The sequence below is a fragment of the Nicotiana tomentosiformis genome, chromosome 8, assembly GCF_000390325.3.
Source record: "Nicotiana tomentosiformis chromosome 8, ASM39032v3, whole genome shotgun sequence".
In the NCBI taxonomy this organism is placed as follows: Eukaryota; Viridiplantae; Streptophyta; class Magnoliopsida; order Solanales; family Solanaceae; genus Nicotiana; species Nicotiana tomentosiformis.
The window spans coordinates 70311604-70330283 of NC_090819.1; the positions used below are offsets into that span (position 1 = coordinate 70311604).

Below are 18680 nucleotides of genomic sequence, written 5' to 3' on the forward strand. Positions count from 1 at the left end.
TCGAAAATTTGAAAAACTGCAAAAAACTGTTTTTCAAAATTTTCAATAAAATCACTCACAAAACTTTAAAAACAACCCAAACTGAAATTTATGTCCAAACACACTCTAAATTTTAAATACAATTTTCACTTAAAAAAAATTTCACCATTTTTTTGAATTTTACAATTTTTATGTCCAAACGCCTACTTAAGCATAAGAAAAAAAAACGAACATACCAAAGAAACGTTAAAGCATAGCTTTATATATAAATGGAATCTCTACTTAGTGTGGAATTCAAAATAAACATGTCAAAAACAAAATATAAATTATTTAATTTGAAAGCTCTGTCTCATTTGTGGGTGAGGGAAGGGGTAGACGTGAATCTATCACCTTGTCTGGCATTCTTCCAAAGAGCATTGATGAAAATACAACACCACAAATTTCCTCAGAAGGAATACATAGTGCTCAGTCACAACCCATATCTAATCGTATATATGCTGTAAGAAAAAATGGAATTTTGCAGCGTCTCTCTTCGTAATAGGTATTCTAAAATTGGCTGGTCTTGATTAATAAATGGATCCTTTCATTATCACATATTTTAATTATACTGCATGACATGAGACGTCTTCAAGCATAAATTAAACAACTCCTTCCTTAAACTTTTTGTTGAAATAGACTTTCTTCCTTGAGGCGTGAAGCACAGTGCACTTGAGTATAAAGAGAGGTGAAGTGAAGTCATTTTGATTCACCTCTACTTGTACAATATCTAGTTGCTTTCTCCCTCTAGCTAGCTACAACCTCCTTCCTTAATTTCTCTTTAAGAAGAACAAGTTTTTAGAATGGTAACCTTTCTACTAGTATTAACTTTGCTAGCAATATCGGTCGGCGCTGAAGATGGACTAAACATCAACATCACCATACTTGAAAACGCCACAGCACAAGGCGCTGGTATAAATACCTTTCGCTAATGGACTGTACAATGCTTCCTTCCTGAAGTAAATTAAAAGAAAAGAGATCAATCATATTGTTTATTTACTATTAATTTACTTCTTCGTTACGTTTTTGAGTTTAACAGTATGCCTAGATGGGAGCCCACCCGCTTATTATCTTGATAAGGGATTTGATAGCGGACTTTCCAACTGGATTATCATGCTTGATGTTAGTTATCTTTTCTTCTTCTTTTTGTTTAATTATTTAATTACTTTCATCATTACTAATTATATATATAGTCCCCAAAACATTTATTCTGCTTTAAACTATGGAGATATATATTTCATATTCTCTAGGGCGGTGGGTGGTGTTCGACCATCATTCAGTGCCAAAATCGTTCAAGTTCAATAGTAGGTTCTTCCACGAAAATGAAGAACCAATCTATGTTTGGTGGGATACTTCATAACACTCCCCAACAAAATCCAGGTGAAGCTCAGGTTTCAGCTCATATATATCTTGCTTTCATCTCTTCTTTGTTTGCATGTATTTTTACCCACTTCTTCTAACTGCAAACATTGGAATTGCTAGACTTTTACAACTGGAACAGGGTGAGGGTGGGTTACTGTGATGGATCATCTTTTACGAGCGATGTCCAAGAAGTTGATCCAGTAAGTACAATTACATACTGTCTCATATCCATAAATATATCAATGAATTTTCCGGTAACTTATCTTTCTGATTGCAAATGTCAAATCTATATTAGGAGAACAAGCTTTTCTATAGAGGGGCGAGAATATTTAAAGCAGTTATGGAAGATTTATGGATCAAAGGAATGCAAAATGCTAAAAATGTGAGATCGATCATATATTACATGACACCTACTATACATTATTATACTTTTCAGTAACGCAAAATAAAAAATAAAAACGCAATGTTAGGCAATCCTGACTGGATCATCGGCCGGAGGGTTGGCTACAATCTTGAACTGCGACAAGTTCAAGTCCTTCTTTCCCGATGATGTCAAAGTAAAGTGCGTTGCAAACGCAGGCTTCTTCATCAATGCGTGAGCTCTTCTTCCTCGTCTTATTAATTTATGTGTGTATGCTATTTGGAACTCAAGCGTGTTAGGATTATTTTATACAGGAAGACAATCTTTGGTACTTCATACATTCAAGAGATGTATCACAAAGTTGTAACTTTACATGTGAGTCTCATCTCATCTTTTTCTTTTTGGGTTATAAAAAGGTATATATGCGTAACAAGTATATTGAAGTTAGAATCTTTTTATATTAGTAATAAATTTTTCCTCTCGTTTAAGGGATCGGCTAAGAATTTGCCTCCATCTTGCGCCTCTGCAATGGAACCAAGTCTGGTAAGAGTTTTTATAAGCTTTTTTGAAATAAAAACCTTTTCTGCATGCTATATAAATATTGCCCTCTAACAATCTCGTTTTTTTTTTTAATAATGGTGCAGTGCTTTTTTTCCGCAGCATGTTATTCCATATGTTCAGACTCCACTTTTTATTATTAATTCACACTATGACGCTTGGCAGGTCAGGGAAACAAATGCTAATTCTCTTCGTTTTAAAATTTTTGTTAATTCGTTTCTTTTTTTATTTTCTATAAAATCTAAAAAGATAATTTCTTCCAGATTAATAATACTTTGGTTCCTGCATACCTCGATCTGCAACATACCTGGGATCATTGCAAGGTTCTAATAAGTAATTGCACGTTTAGCCAGCGTATAATTATTCAAGGTTAGCCCATTTCTGGTGATCAACTAATACCTTTCAGATCACACAAGCATAAATAGCTCTTTTTCTCCTCTAATTCTATTTAATGATCTGTTTCACTTGTTTTCTTCTTTTAATATATAGATTTTGGAGTGGAGTTCTTGAAGGCATTTGAGGGACTCACCCCTTCTTATACGAGGGGTTACTTCATCACATCTTGTCACGCTCATTCTCAAATTATATGGACGAGTTACTGGTACAGTGCTACCTCTCCAAGAGTACTTAATAAGGTAATCCTTCTTTTGTTTTATCCATATAGTGTTAGAATACATGTGCTTTTTTGATTTTTGGATTTATCATGTATCTATCATTCGTAATTTTAATTTACGAGTTAATAACAGATTTTGTTGTAACGTTTTATCCGTGTAGACAATTGCGGAAGCTGTTGCAGATTGGTTTTTTGATAGAGCAGGGTTCCATCAATACTTTGACCTATACCCTTGTGCTAGAGATTGCTTGTGAACTTCATGAAACTTTTTTTTATGTACTCTTGTGCTAAATGCTCTGTTGAGCTGTGTAGAAGTACTGTTCCAGTATTCAGTGAATGAAAAATTAACTTTTATTTAGATTTCAATTACCGTTTCTTTCGCTGAGTATGAAGTTCTAGCCATATTCTAACTTTTGCTAGATAGTATATATATCTGACCATATTGGCAAAGTTGGATCTGTTATTTCACAGCTTTCTTTAAAATCTGTAAAAGGAAAATTAAAAAGTCGGACAAAGTTAACGAAATGGAGGAATAAAAGTTGCATTTATGTAAAATTTGCGTACCCCGTCCTTCTAATTAATATTCCAAATATGGTTGGTTATTTTTTTAAAACATATATCAAAAGCCATCAGTGTTGATGGGGATTAGGCATGGATCCTACAAGTCCCATTCTATGTACATTCGTAAAGTAACCCAATGCAGCTTTCAAAAGACTCTTGTTTGATTAAAAAATAATAGTAATAATAATAACTATCCATATTACTTTTTATTATAGAAATGACAGTTGTGTGGGACGAACACATCAGTAACTCGCTGTGCAAAAAGTAATGTATATTGTACTGTTAACTTGGGTCCATTTATTGGTCACTGGATGGCTTTTTTAGATAGACGCGCGTCTGTCCAAACCCCAGATAACAAACATGTAAGTATATTGTTTTTTGTCAATGAACAGTTATTTCTTCTAGGACTTCAAAGAGCGAGAACTGTGGTGGGAACTTGGGAACTTCACTAGATGTCTTCACTCATCGACTTAGACAATTTTTGTCTTCTTCACGTTCGATTTTTCAGTTACATAGCTAACTTTTTCTCTTTTTGTTACTCATCCTCTATATTTTCTTTACTTGCTCAAGCTACATCTTCTGCATTTATTTCAAAAAAAATTCAATTTTCTCATTTTTATGTGGATTTCGAGTTCTGTGTGGTTCTTCTCTGCTCTGTGAAAATTCTTATCTTGGATAAAAGTAGTAATGGAAAGAGAAGAACTTTGATGCCACCAATGTATTTGACGAAATTCCCCAGCGAAAGATCTTTATGATCAGCAAGTTTGGATCAAATCCATAATGCAAATTTTGATGTAAGTTGTTTATGATATAATGAGCTCTGCTTGGGAAGTTTCTGCTCTTGCATGGATGAGATTTCCTCTCTAAAGTGGTGAATTTAAAAAAGTTTGAGATTTATTGACTGCTGCAATAAAGGTTAAATGTTTTTCGGAAGTGATCTGTATTCGTTGACAATTGGTATGCCCACAGCAAATTACTGAAGGTCGCTAAGAAACTAATGAAGAAATTGTAGTGTATGCTGAGTTACTCTGTATTTTGCTATCGAAATTGATTGACAATCCAAGTTTGTGCCTTTATATTTAATAGTTTGCATTTCAACTATAGTTATGGGTTTATGGATCACTAGCTTCTCTTGCCATCTCAAAGCCTCATCTGTCCAACACCACTCAGATCATAACTTTCTCTTTCTATTCATGTAAAGTATTCTTAAAATTTGTAATCGTGAAATATTTTAAAAGTTAAAATTATGTGTCTAGATTGTAGCTTAAAATTGTGTTTTTTTTTTCATTTTGGAAAGCTAATAATTTTATTAGAAAGAAAAAGCACCAAGAATAGGTGTAAATAAAAACAAAACCACAAACGTAACACAATATCATGAACCCCACATGACCAGTCTTGAAACTAGATTTTATTGGTTAAATGTTTTCAATATTACAAATTATATAACACGAATGATACCTATTATTTGTATTAAGCTATGTTGCTCGGACTCTTCAAAAATGTCTCCGGATGCGTGTCAGATCCTCCAACAGTAATGTATTTTTGGAGGATCCGATACGAGTACGGCAGTATTTTGGAGAGTCCGTACAACTTAGGTATTAAGTACATTGATATACGAATCGATCAATTTACGACAAGCTAAGTTTAGTTTTATGGCAAGAATCACTCTGATTTTTCCAGCTTAAGTTGCGCCAATGGCAAGGCTGGGTGTTATATTTTTGCCTTATTTGACACTAATTATATTCTCTTCATCGTTTTAGGAATTTTGTAAAGTATAATATGTATGAACCTATTGTTTGTATTATATACATCTAAATAGGAACTGATCAACTGATGACAAGTTGAGTTTTGTTTTTCTAGCCACCAATCTCTCTCTCTGATTAAGGAGGCTTGTGTTCTGCCAAGGGCGGCACGGCTTACTCTTATGGTTTTGCCTTATTTGGCTCTAATGAGATTTCTGTTTATTGTTCTAGGAAATTTGTTCTTTGTTATCCTTATCTTATTTAGACTGAATTAATAGATGAGGTGTATTTATTTTGTAGGTTGTGTGCAGATGGAGCTCAATGCAAATTACAGAGTTAATAGAGTCATGGAGGAATCTGATGCTTTGAGGTCTATAGCAGAGAATTGGATCCAAAAATAGTCTTTATATATCCTTTTTTCCTTAAATTGATCTACCTTCCTCAAACCCCGCCCAGAAGTGTAATGACTCAACCGGTCATTTTAACTTTTAGAACCCCGTTCCCTAAAAATAAAACTTTTCGTATGTGCTTGTAATGATTTATGACTTGCGTGAATGGTTGGTTCGGGATTTGGAAGTGGTGGGGGCGAAACCGGAATACTTGCTTCCTTAAGTTGGCCTTAAAGTGCTAAGTTTGACTTCGGTCAACATTTTGAGAAAACTATTCCGGAATAGAATTTTGATGATTCCAACAGCTCCGTATGGTGATTTTGGACTTAGAAGAGTGTTCGAAATTTTATTTGGAAGTCCGTAGTTAAATTAGGCTTGAAATGGCTAAAAACAAGAATTTAAGTTTGAAAATTTGACCGATGAGTTGACTTTTTGATACCAGAGTCGGAATCCAGTTCCGAAAATTTTCATAGCTCCGTTATATCATTTATGACTTGTGTGTAAAATTTGAGTTAAATCGGAGTTGATTTGATAGGTTCCAACATCGAATGTAGAAGTTGAAAACTCTTAGTTTCATTAAGCTTGAATTGGGGTATGATTCATGGTTTTAGCATTGTTTGATGTGATTTAGATGTTCGACTAAATTCGTATGATGTTTTAGGACTTGTTGGTATATTTGGTTGAGGTCCCGAGGGCCTCGGGTGAGTTTCGGATGGTTATCGGATAAAAAATTAGACTTAAAAAGTTGCTGCAATTTTTCCTTCTGCTGTATATTCTAGGCTGTGATCGAGCCCCAAATCGAACCCAGATATCGAGCCCCAGATCGAACCCAGATATCGAGTCCACGATCGAGGCCTGAGTCGAAGCCAGGGACGAGGCTCAGTATCGAAGCCACGATCGAAGGTCCAGTTCGAGAGCCATGATCGAAGGCAAGGCTCGAGGGCCAGGATCAAGACCCAAGATCGAACTTGATCGAGGCCATGACCGAGTCCCAGGCTCGAGGCCTAATCGAGGCCATGACCAAGTCCCAAGCTCGAGGTCATGACCGAAGCCCAGGCTCGAGGGCCACGATCGAAGCCACGATCGAGGCCCAATTCCGAAGGCTGCCTCGGCAGTTTATAAAAGAGGACATTCGTCCCATTTGCCATTTTTGACGAACTTAAACTTGAGCAGAGGCGACTTTTGGCAAATTTTCAAGGAAAAAACATTGGGGTAAGTGATTCTAACTCGGCTTTGGTCTACATATACAAGCATATCATTGTTTTCACCATAAATTAGTGTTTTGAGATTTAAATTTGAGAAATTTTTAGAAATCTCATACAAATGAATTTTTGAGATTTCGGTATCGATTCGGAGTCGGATTTGAGTGAAACTAGTATGGTTGGACTCGTAATTTAATGGGTTATTGGATTTCGTAACTTTTGTCGGATTCCGAGACGTGGGCCCCACGGACGAATTTTTAATTAATTTCGGGATTTTTTATTAAAAATATAGTATTTTCTTATAGAATTGATTCATATAATTTTTTAGTGATTGCATCGAATTATTTTGGCTAGATTCGAGCAAGACAGAGTTGGATAATCGAGGAAAAGGCCTTATAGTGGATTAAATTGGAGCAAGACGAGGTAAGTCTCTTGTCTAATCTTGTGAGGGGAAAATTATCCCATAGGGATTAAATTGAATAATTGTTGCTAATTGCGGGGGCTACGTACGCACGAGGTGACGAGAGTCCGTGCATAGCTACTATTAATGCTAAAGTCCGGGTAGTTTAAGATTCAAAGCATGAATTACTTGTGTGAATTGTATTCTTTATTAATTAAAATAATTGATGTATATATTGTGAATTGTTATGAAAAGTAGAAAAATATGAAATTTTCATATGCTTAATTTTTTTTTAAAATCAATTAATTATTAAAAGAAATTGTTCTTCTCCCGAATTTATCTTATAATAAATATACTCTCATTCCGGAGGCACATAAGAAAATGTTCTCCTTTCTTGTGGAGCGGGCCAAACGCCTCGGCAGGATAGATGCATCTATGGATCGCGCCGCACATCCCTCGGCAGTGTACACGACACTCTGGATCGGGCCGTACGTCCTCGGCAGAAATCGTGCTTAATAATAATAATTACACGATACATTAATAATTTATTTCAGCTTGTGAAGCTAATTAATAAATTAAAAAATCCTTGGAATTTAATGAATTATTATTCTTGCTTGTTAAGGAATTAATTGTTACTCCTGTAAATGAGATTTAATTGATAAATTTAAAATTATTTGAATTGAAGGAATTTAATTAATATATTGATAATTGTTACATTTGAAGGAATTTGATTATTTTCACTGATTAAATAAATTATTGTAAATTCTGTAAATCATGCTGATTTAATTATCCTAGTTTTATTTCAGTTATTATTATTGACCCATAGTGAGTGTCAAAATCGCCCATCTCGTCTCTACCACTTCGAGATTAGGCTTGATACTTACTTGGTACACGTTGTTTACGTACTCATACTACACTTGCTGCACTTTTTGTGCAGGATCTGAGACAGGTACTAGTGGAGGACCTATCATCACATACCCACGTCATCCCGAGGCATAGTGTTGAGCTGCCTTTCTGAGCCGTTCTGCAGCTACCAGTGTCTCTTCTTATATTTACATTCTGTCTATTTCATTTCAGACAGTATTTGGAGTTTTGTATAATCTACTAGATGCTCATTCACTTGTGATACCAGGTCTTGGCACGAACATTGGTAAAGTTTAGGTTTATATTTTCTTGGTTTTAAATTTTATCAATATATGCTTAATTTATGAGTTGGCTTGCCTAGCTGTAGTGTTGGGCGCCATCACGACCTACAGGTGAAATTGGGTCGTGACAACATGGTATCAGAGTACTACGTTCACTTAGGTCTCACAATTTATGAGCAGGCCTAATAGAGTCTTGCGGATCGGTACAGAGACGTCTGTACTTATCTTCGAGAGGCTATAGGGTGTTAGGAAACTACCTTTCTCCATATTCTATCGTGCAATTAATGTAATACTAAATATCCTTCTCTTATTCTCTCACAGATGGTGAGAACGCACTCTAATGAGGTTCCAGACCAGGGAAGAGCTACTCCCCTAGTTGCTAGAGGCCGAGGGAGGGCTCCAGCCCGTGGTAGAGGGCGAGGACGTCCCAGGACTGTTCCAGTTATGCCGCCAGTGGGTCCAGCAGAAAATTTCATTATTGAGGAACAGGGTGAGGTGCCTGTGGCAGAGCCAGCTCCCGTGGATTTCACATCTGCACCAGGATTTCAGGATATCATGGGTCGTATGCTGCAGTTCATGGAAAATATGACTCAGGCCGGTTTATTTCCGACAGACCCAGCCACATCTCAGGCAGGTGGGGGAGCACAGACCACTACCGCGCAGGCTCATGGACAGGCAGCTGTTGTATATCAGACCCAGGGCGCACTACCCGTGGGTGGAGCCCAGCCAGTGGCAGCAGCTACACCGGAGCCCAGGCCAGCTGTAGCCGCCGATCCTCAGAAACTATTGGACAGATGGACTAGACTACATCCTCCTGTCTTCGGGGGTGAGCGACATGAGGATCCACAGGATTTCATTGATCGTTGCAAGGATAGACTGTACAACATGAGGATATTGGAATCCCATGGGGTTAATTTCGCTACTTTTCAGCTAGAGGGTAGAGCCCGTAGATGGTGGCAGTCTTATGTTCTTGGCAGACCAGCAGATTCTCCTCCCACAACTTGGGACAGGTTCACTCGTATCTTCCTGGACAGGTATATTCCACCCTCCCAAAGGGAAGAGTTGAGGTTTCAGTTTGAGCAGCTCCAGCAGGGTCAGATATCAGTGACCGATTATGAGGCGAGGTTTTCTGAGTTATCTCGCCATGCACTTATGATACTCCCTACTGAGGCAGAGAGAGTGCGGAGGTTTGTTGCGGGTTTACATACTGGCATTCAGGCCACTATGGCTCGAGAGGTTGAGATGGGTACTTTTTATGAGCTAGTCGTGGAGATAGCCCGCAGGATTGAGGGTGTACATCAGCGGAGCCGAGAGCAGGGTATGAGAGATAAGCAGTTCAGGTATTCTAGAGAGTTCAGAAGTGCTCTGTTTGGGGGCAGAGGTCAGTTCGTGAGAGGGCAGTCCAGCAGGCCCCCATATCCGGCACCACCGCCTCCTCAGGGTGCTTTAGTACGACCTTATTTCAGTGCTATACCAGAGAGCTCTTATCGCCCACCAGCAATTCAGGGTTCTTCCCGTGGGTATTCAGGTTCCCAGGGCCAGACATTTAGTCAGCAGCCCATCGCACCGAGGAGTTGTTATGAGTGCGGGGATCCTAGTGACATGCAGAAGTTTTGCCCCAGGCTTCGGGGTAGGCCAGTACAACAGGGTCAGCAGCCTATGCTACCGGACCAGTTGCTCCACCAGTAGTCCGACCACCCAGAGGTGGAGGACAGGTGGGTAGGGATCGTCCTAGAGGTGGAGGTCAGTCAGGCGGAGGCCAGACAGTTGGCGCTCCAGCTCGGTTCTATGCTTTTCCGGCTAGACCAGATGCAGAGGCCTCAGATACTATGATTACATGTATTATTTCTGTTTGTGGCAAAGATGCCTCAGTATTATTTGATCCAGGATCTACGTATTCATATGTGTCATCTCTATTTGCTCTATTCCTGGGTGTTTCTCGTGAGTCCTTGAGTACTCCTGTTTATGTGTCCACTCCTGTGGGCGATTCTGTTGTTGTGAACCGGTCTACCGGTCCTGTATTATTACACTCTGTGGTTATGAAACTAGAGCAGATCTCCTATTGCTTGAGATGACCAATTTTAAAAATATTCTGAACATGGACTGGTTATCTCCATATCATGCTATTCTAGATTGTCATGCCAAGACTGTTACCTTGGCTATTCCAGCATTTCCTATGCTGGAGTGGAAGGGTTCGCCTGTTAGTTCATTTAATCGAGTTATTTCTTTTATAAAGGCTCAACACATAGTTAAGAAGGGTTGTTTGGCTTATCTAGCCTATGTTCGGGATACTACTGCAGAGACTCCGGCTATTGATTCAGTGCCTATAGCCTATGTTAGGGCTGGGTAAAAGCGGCAGCCCTTTATTAGCAAGGGGGGTCGGAGCGGCCCCTTCTCAGCTTGGATACGCCTCTCATGTATATGGGCCTGATTAAGGGCCTCATCAAACGTTTTGGGTTCATGACTAAAAATTGAGTTCTTAATATATTCCCGGAGCCCAGAAATAAAGAGTCGGATCATGAGCCTCTCAGAGATCTCATCAATCTCGTTAGCCATGGTTTCAAACCGCCCCTGCAACTCCGAGACGGTGGTGACTTGCCGGAGTTTTTCTAATCTCCCCTCCGCCGACTCGAGACCTTTCTGCTTAAATCGGATCCTCACCTTAGCAGCAAAATGAGGCCAATCCACCAATTGTTTGTTTCTGAATAACCATCAATACCATATAAGTGCTTCACCATCAAGATAAAATGAAGCCATAGTGAGTCTCTGGTTCGATTTTATAGAAATCGAAATATCGCTTCGCTTGAAATATCCACGCCTCCGGATTTTCACCTCGAAATCGACCAAACTCCACTGATGCTGGCTTGTGGCGGAGTGTGGTGGTCACCGGTGCATGGTCCTAACGAGTTACGTCCATGGCTAGGTGTCGATGGGGAAGTCCTGCCGGAGCTTTGGTTGATACCACGTCCATCAGTATTTCACGAAATTCAGCGAGGTCCTTGACGACAGAATTTGTCACTTTGGCGACAGACTCTTTCATCTCCAGATCGATTCTTCAACGAAGGTCTTGAGTGATATTTGGTCCTCCATTAGAGACCTCTGGATGAAAGCACCAATGTAACAACTGAATTGCTAACTCACAAGAATAAGAACTGACAGATTGTATTGATTCAATCTATGAATTACAATGAAGCCTTAAGGGAAAATTTCAATAAAACAGTAACAAAAAGTAAGAGAACAGAGAAGAAAGAAGGGATGGGAAACAGAGAAAATCAGACTGAGATGAGAGAATAAAGACTCGACATAACAAAATAACCTCTATACTACATTCACTAATCATTCTTTTATACTATCTGGTATTCTTCTTAAGCTGCGCACCCCTGCTCCTCTTCACGCTATCATCACCCCTTCTCCACAACGAAATTAGTTAGTTGCTTGGATGGCACTCTCACGCGTTTACTTCTCCGAAGAGCGTCACTCTCTTGCTGATTGTATTTGTCCACGTGCCTGTTCAAGTGACTGTCCTTGCTGGCAAGTGAGGTGTCCTCCAAGTCAGCCATATGGGTCACAACATAGGTTCCCTCTTAGATGTGACTAAAGGAAAAAGTTGGTCAATATCTTTGGTGTATTAGCATAAAAATGCCTTAGTTTTTGTGCAATTACATCTACTACATCCTTAATGTATTTGTGAACATTTTTATTGTATCTACAATGGCTGTTTGTTCCATTATTGTGGACTAGATTTTTGATTCTTGAGTCCTGCAATAATGGAAGCTAAACTGTTGGACTGAAAATATGAATGACGGTAACAATGGCATGGCATACTGCATTGAGCACAATCATAGTTTATCGCCATCGGTATCCAAAAAACTTGGTCAAATGCAGTGTACATCACAGAAGACTACAACCATGAAGTAGTAAGAGTTTCTAACTGTCCGGTTGGCTTTAAGTGCACAACTACATTAATTCTGATGTTGTTTGTTAGGGAAGAGGCATATCGTTCAAGATCAAACTTCTGCAGCAACAAGGAAATGCCAACTCTGTACTACTATTGCTGCCAGAGTTCTTATTGCTCTTAAGTTAATAGTGTGTGCGGGGAATGATAAAACAAGAACACTGATAAATTTCATCTTCTACTTCTTGTATAAGCTTTTTATGGCATTTAAAATGTAGCTGTATTTTATTTTTTGGGTGAATGTAGCTTATTTTTATTGCAGCTCTATGAGTGTCTAATTATAGTTTACTAATTTCGCCCATGCTTCTAACATGCTTAGGTGCTTTCTTCTGTCATTTTCTTCTATTACAAAAATCACAAGAGTTTCTTTCTTCATCGAGAGCCTTGGTTTACGTGGACAAGAAGCTATATGTATGATTAGCTGGTGCTTTAATCTTTGGACTTTTTGGGTGTTGGGCCCGTGCCCGTGCTCAGCACGAGTAGCCTTCTACTAGTATAATCTATTGTGGAGTTGCCTTTTTGGGCCGGATTCTGAAAGTTGAGAACCCATTTTGATTCGTCAAATTAATGGAAAATTTACACAAATGTCCCTAATAAGTCTCAACTTGCCAACCTCTAGCCATTAGTCATAGACTTACCAAAACTAGCCAAACACATAAAAATTGAAAAACTAAATAAATAAGGTTATTTCTCTTAAAGAATCACATGCAAAAATCTCCCTCCATATTTTTAAGGGTGATTAGCAACATTAGATGCAAGACGGAAAGGAAATTTCATGGATAAGGTAGCAAATAAGGTGATGAAATACATACATATATATATATATTCCAAAAATCTAAGCAAAAAGGAACTTTTTCAATGGGTATGGTTGAAATTCATTGAAAATATATAGATAAGTCAATATAAAAAATTTGAGGAAGATTGGAGGTGATTTGGATTGGATTTGTATCAAAATTCGTAATTAAATCGAGTTCAAAAAATTCTTCTGCGACACATGTATCAAACATGTATCTCACACACATGTCTACATGGATATACATGTGATACACAATTGATACAAATATGATACATATGTGATACACAAATGATATATACTGTGATACATAAATGATATTTTTTTTTCATATTCAGTTTTTATTTCGAATTTTCAATTCAAACCACCTCAAAACTTCACCAAATCATCTCAAAACTGAGATTGAAGCTCATTAAGATATATTCAATCTATTCTAATAACACTCAATCAAAAGAAAGCAAAATTTTAACTTTTTTTGTTACAAATAGCTAATTGGCTGATATTAGTAATGTTTGACTAATATTAGTAATATTTTATGAATAGGCCAATTTTTGTAATGAGCTACTTATAAATGGACATAGTTGATAGTTTCCCCAAATTAATATGGTCACTTCATTCAATAAGGTTAGCTTTTTCTTTTTTGTTAAGCGCAGTTTTTCTTTACATACGTCTTGTAGATTCACGCAAACTTATTTCCTTTTTTCTTTTTCATAATATTATTGTTTACACTGCTGCTTAAATTGACAAACTGGAATTCTTTTACCCAAAAAATTGCAATACAAAAACATCTTTCTTTAGGCATGATTTAGTTGAGAAAACTTAAGGCTACAAAATGGTAAATATAGTACAGAAATCGCATGTGTCAGCCGGTCATCTTGATCGAAGACTGAAGAATATTTAACCAGTCGAGAAGCTAATCACGGGATCGCTCTACCCATACCGGATAATTCCATTTCGGAGTAAACCAACTGGATGGCTCTAATAGCCTGTTTGGCCAAGCTGAGAAACTTTTTTTTTTCCAAAAAAAGTACCTTTTTTTTTCCAAGTTGAAGTATTTGGCCAAACTTTTAGAAGAAAAAAAATACTTTTGAATAGAATCAGAAATTTTGAAGAAGCAGAAAAAAAATAGTTTCTTTCCGGAATCACTTTTTTGAGAAGCACTTTTGAGAAAAAAATATACTTAGAAACGTTTTTTAAAAGTTTGGCCAAACACAAATTGCTGCTTAGAAGTATTTTTTAAAATTATTAACCAAACACAAACTACTTTTCACCAAAAATACTTTTGAAAAAAATCACTTCTCAAAATAAGCTGATTTTTCCAGCTTGGCCAAACAGGCTATAAATATCAGGGTTGTTATCCTCCGAGCAGGGGCAGATGCACGCTTACCGAAGCGGTGTCACGCGACACCGCTTCGTCGGAAAATTATACTAAATATATGTATTAATACCGTACGGAAATGGATAAGTAGGAAAAAATGACCCCACTTGACAAAAGTTGTGTCTTGATGTGTTGGTTATGTGCTTGATTTTGCTCTAAAAGGTCAAAGGTTCAAAGCTCAACTAACACATTTTTCTTTTGCGAATATTTGAGAACGCCTTTGTGGTTAAAAATTGTGATGAAGTAGAATTGAACTCACGATCTTTTCTAACTTAAGACTCAACAGAACCAATAGACTAAGACTATTTGTTATCTAAAAGTACATTTCGACATCGCTTACAAAAATTCTTGCGTATGCCCCTACCTACGAGAATCAACAAACCCCGAGATGCCTCGGATTCCGCATTAAATATGTTCGACATTTACTGTTCTACCAATGCATTGTACAAGATTCACTTTACAACGTATATAATGCACGAGTGTGATATTAGAGATCAATTACGATTAAATATCCTATAAATACCTCCCTCCCCCACCATTGTAAGTGATTGTAAGACTCAAAAGCACAATATTGTATTAAAACTATAGCAAATTCACTACTCATTGTGATTACTCTTTGGCTGTCGGTTTGCCCAGATTATAGAATAAGAATCTCTTCGTCATGTTTTTTTTTCGGTTAAAAGGATATAATATATAATAACAGAAACTAATTAGTGTCAGTTACAATTTGTAGTATGCTATTCGCATCTACAAACACATAGTAGTCTATTGCTACATTAATGCTATTACAAACCATTATTTTTCTTTCAAAAATAGTCCTTAGGTGTATGCCCATAGTGTTTCATTGACAAACACCGGAGGAACTATCAAAAAATTTCTACCCACTTCAGTCCACTTCCCTACTTCCTTTGTTAGCTTGTCCGCGACTCTATTTGCTTCTCTGAAGACATAGCTTACTGGTGGACACCCCAGTGCTACCAAGAGTGACCTGCATTCACATATAAAATTGTCATAAATTAGGTTACCTTTATTGATACTATTAATTATCTGAGTAGAATCCAAGTTAACCTCCAGAGGAATAAGGTTATTTGTTATTGCCATCTTTAGCCCCTGCATCAATGCTATTAGTTCATAGTGTAGTATGTTAGTACATGTTATTTTTTTCATGAAACCCATTACTCAGCCCCCCTGCTATTCCTAATAACCCATTACTCTGAAGACATAGCTTACTGGTGGACACCCCAGTGCTACCAAGAGTGACCTGCATTCACATATAAAATTGTCATAAATTAGGTTACCTTTATTGATACTATTAATTATCTGAGTAGAATCCAAGTTAACCTCCAGAGGAATAAGGTTATTTGTTATTGCCATCTTTAGCCCCTGCATCAATGCTATTAGTTCATAGTGTAGTATGTTAGTACATGTTATTTTTTTCATGAAACCCATTACTCAGCCCCCCTGCTATTCCTAATAACCCCGCCCAGGCCTCCCACCAGTTAATTTTGAAGGGTTGCACCATCAGTGTTGAGTTTATAGTGGTCCCTTTTAGGGGGGTACCATTTGATCTGAATGACCAAGTCAGGTTTTCCCTGACATCCTCCTACTACATGAATGTACTCTATGGCTTTGGCTATGACATTTATGAAACATGGTTCCTTTTGCTATTGAAACAATTGTTGTTCCTAGTTATCCAGATTTTTCAGAGGCAGAAAGGGATCAACTGCCCTCCCCCCTCCCCCCTCTCTTCCCCAAGTAGGCTATTAAAATTGTGACTGTACAATCTGTTAGTGATGTATTCCCACTTAGTTTGGCCATTGGCTAAGGACTGGATATTAATGTTGTTCTGGCTTAGTTGTGAAAGGTTATTCCAGAATTGCTTAGCATTATCACACCTGGTGAAGATATGCTCAATGGATTCCTCTTCTATGTTGCATAAGAAGCAAACATGGCTTAAAGTTACATCTCTGTGATGAAGGTGCTTGCTAGTGGGGAGTCTGCCATGTGTTATAAGCCAAAGGAAGTACTTGATCTTATTAGGAATTTTCCTAGCCCATATCCAATTGAAGCCCCTTTCCTGGTCATTTTCCTGATGGTATCTATCCCCTAAGATGATTGAATAGGCAGACTTAGTTGTGAACAACCCATTGTGGGTTTGGTTCCATACCATTCTAATAATTTTTGCATTGTTGGCATTGGAGATAGTGGAGCTGATCCTATTGATAACAGTGTCAGGGAGGGTGATAGAAAGATTGGTAGTGTTATAAATGCCATTTTGGATGCAGGAGGAAACCTTCATGGTTTCTTCCTATAACACCCCGGAAAAAAAATTTGAAGTATTTTAAGACCATTAAGAAGATTGGCATGTGATAATTATATTAATTCGGGTATGAACAAGACTAATAATTTAAATGATATCAGCTGATCATGATAATATATGTGTGAGGTGCATTAAGAATGGTTTATGGTCTAATAAGATACCTAAGGCTAAGTCAAGTTGAAAATTATACGATGGGATAAAATTTCAAGTGAGTTCGCACAAGACCTAATTTCAAACGAGCATACCTCTCAAGATATGAAGAGTTATATAGTGTATAACCTATTAAATGAAAGGTATATGTGTCTAGTTTCTAACTTCAAACCGTATGTCATATTGGAGTATGGGTAGCATGTTTATGAGTTTTATTTGAAATTATAATGGGATATTGTATGAACCCTAAGGGTGGGTCTTGAGAATGCCATTTTTGGGTAAAGAAGAAGATGAATAGTGATGAATTGATATAAATACATATGTCTTGAGTTTCTAATGATTCTAATAGACTTGATAACTTAATTGATGCACGAATTTAATTGGGAATCACCATTTGGATAAGATACAATACTAGTTCTTGAAATGGATGTTCTTGAACCTATATTTTTGTTGGAGAAGGCAATAAATAGTGACTTGATGATGTTGGATAATTAACATAGTATTATTAATGACTCTAAATGAGTATTAAATGATAAGAATTAAATTGAATAGGCTAATGGATGAGCCTATTGGATAATTTGGGATGGTTGAAGGCTTGTTGCCGAATTGTGAAGCCTAAATGGGTATTTATGAATCTTTTCGTATTTGTTTTAATGTAGTTGGAATATCTAATGGTAGGTATTGAATTGTGGGTCATATATAGACATTTTAATCAATTGGAGCATTGTAGTATTTTCGGAGCTTGAAAATTGAGGTAAGTTGATTAATACTTACTCTTCTTGATGGATTTTCTCTAAAATCATATTTGAGTTATTACGTGAGTTGGTTTGTAAATGTGCATTCGTACTTGTGGGAACAAACGGGAAAGATGTCACCGTGTATTTCTAAATTGTTTCTTATGAAGTGTCATGAGATTATATAAAAGTCTTGTTTTCAAAATTTGTTGGCAAAATGACACTTAAGGAATTTGTTGATAAGATTATAAAATACTTGACTGCTAAATATATGCTTTCATGAAAAAGATTATCTTTTGAAATTTCACCAAAGGAAGTACTTGTTGTATCTTAAGATTTATGTTAATTGCTTAAGGCTTTAACTTGAAAAAGATTATTCATTTGATTTTATTCAAATGGTTTAGATTGACTATGAACATCATGATTTGATAAAAATAGATCATTTGACGCAATTATGCTATGAATTTATTTTTGAAATATCAAATGTTTTGGGAGTTACTAGTGAAGACCACCGAGATTGGTTCGAATGTCGAGTTCATTACCATGGAACTACATGTGCCGGTGTAGGGATGCATTCCAAGGCTAAGCCGAGGTTTGTGGGATAAAGTTGAGAGAGCAAATGATCATTACATAAAGTAATGAGGTTAAGTCGACTCATAAAATACTACGGGAAACCACCCAGACAAGTAGGATCAAATACTTGTTACTAGATCGATCACTTAGTAGTTGTTTATTATGTCGGTATCGGTATAGTACTCCCGGTGAAAGGTAAAAGAGGATTTTCTTATGTTTAGGTCTAAGAAGCCGAAAATAATTTCAATGATTTAATGAGATTGGAATGATTTTATATGATTTCTATTAAAATCTTGGGCTGATAGAGATGTTCTAAAACTTTACAGTATGGCTTACATTTCACTTGTCTTTTATCTAAAATGATAAAGAGTGTGCTTTATATAATTGTTTATCACTTTATGTCCAATATTAGTTGCATAGTTTTTGTAA

The 18680-nt window shown here is 37.1% G+C and overlaps 1 protein-coding gene across 2 annotated transcripts; it reads left to right on the forward strand.

The window, feature by feature from the left end:
* The first annotated feature begins 294 nt into the window (after positions 1-294).
* On the forward strand, positions 295-3275 carry LOC104113486 (pectin acetylesterase 7-like). Of its 2 annotated transcripts, XM_009623661.2 has the most exons (11): positions 295-927; positions 1055-1137; positions 1266-1395; positions 1498-1577; positions 1673-1759; positions 1848-1972; positions 2053-2113; positions 2228-2281; positions 2383-2461; positions 2560-2665; positions 2786-2930. In XM_009623661.2, the coding sequence occupies exons 1-9, from the start codon at positions 819-821 to the stop codon at positions 2437-2439; spliced, it is 786 nt and encodes a 261-aa protein (XP_009621956.2). In that variant the 5' UTR covers positions 295-818; the 3' UTR covers positions 2440-2461; positions 2560-2665; positions 2786-2930. The 2 variants fall into 2 exon arrangements, with proteins under 2 accessions (XP_009621956.2, XP_009621957.2); XM_009623662.4 differs by lacking the exons at positions 2383-2461; positions 2560-2665 and adding an exon at positions 3071-3275 and having other exon boundaries at positions 2786-2931.
* The last annotated feature ends 15405 nt before the right edge of the window (positions 3276-18680 follow it).

Excerpts from the sequence above, each read along its gene's own strand:
- LOC104113486 (XM_009623661.2), top strand. The coding sequence starts at position 819 with ATGGTAACCTTTCTACTAGTATTAACTTTGCTAGCAATATCGGTCGGC. Across the intron at positions 2,114-2,227 it reads ACAAAGTTGTAACTTTACAT|GGATCGGCTAAGAATTTGCC; the intron begins GTGAGTCTCATC and ends CTCTCGTTTAAG. Across the intron at positions 2,282-2,382 it reads CTGCAATGGAACCAAGTCTG|TGCTTTTTTTCCGCAGCATG; the intron begins GTAAGAGTTTTT and ends ATAATGGTGCAG.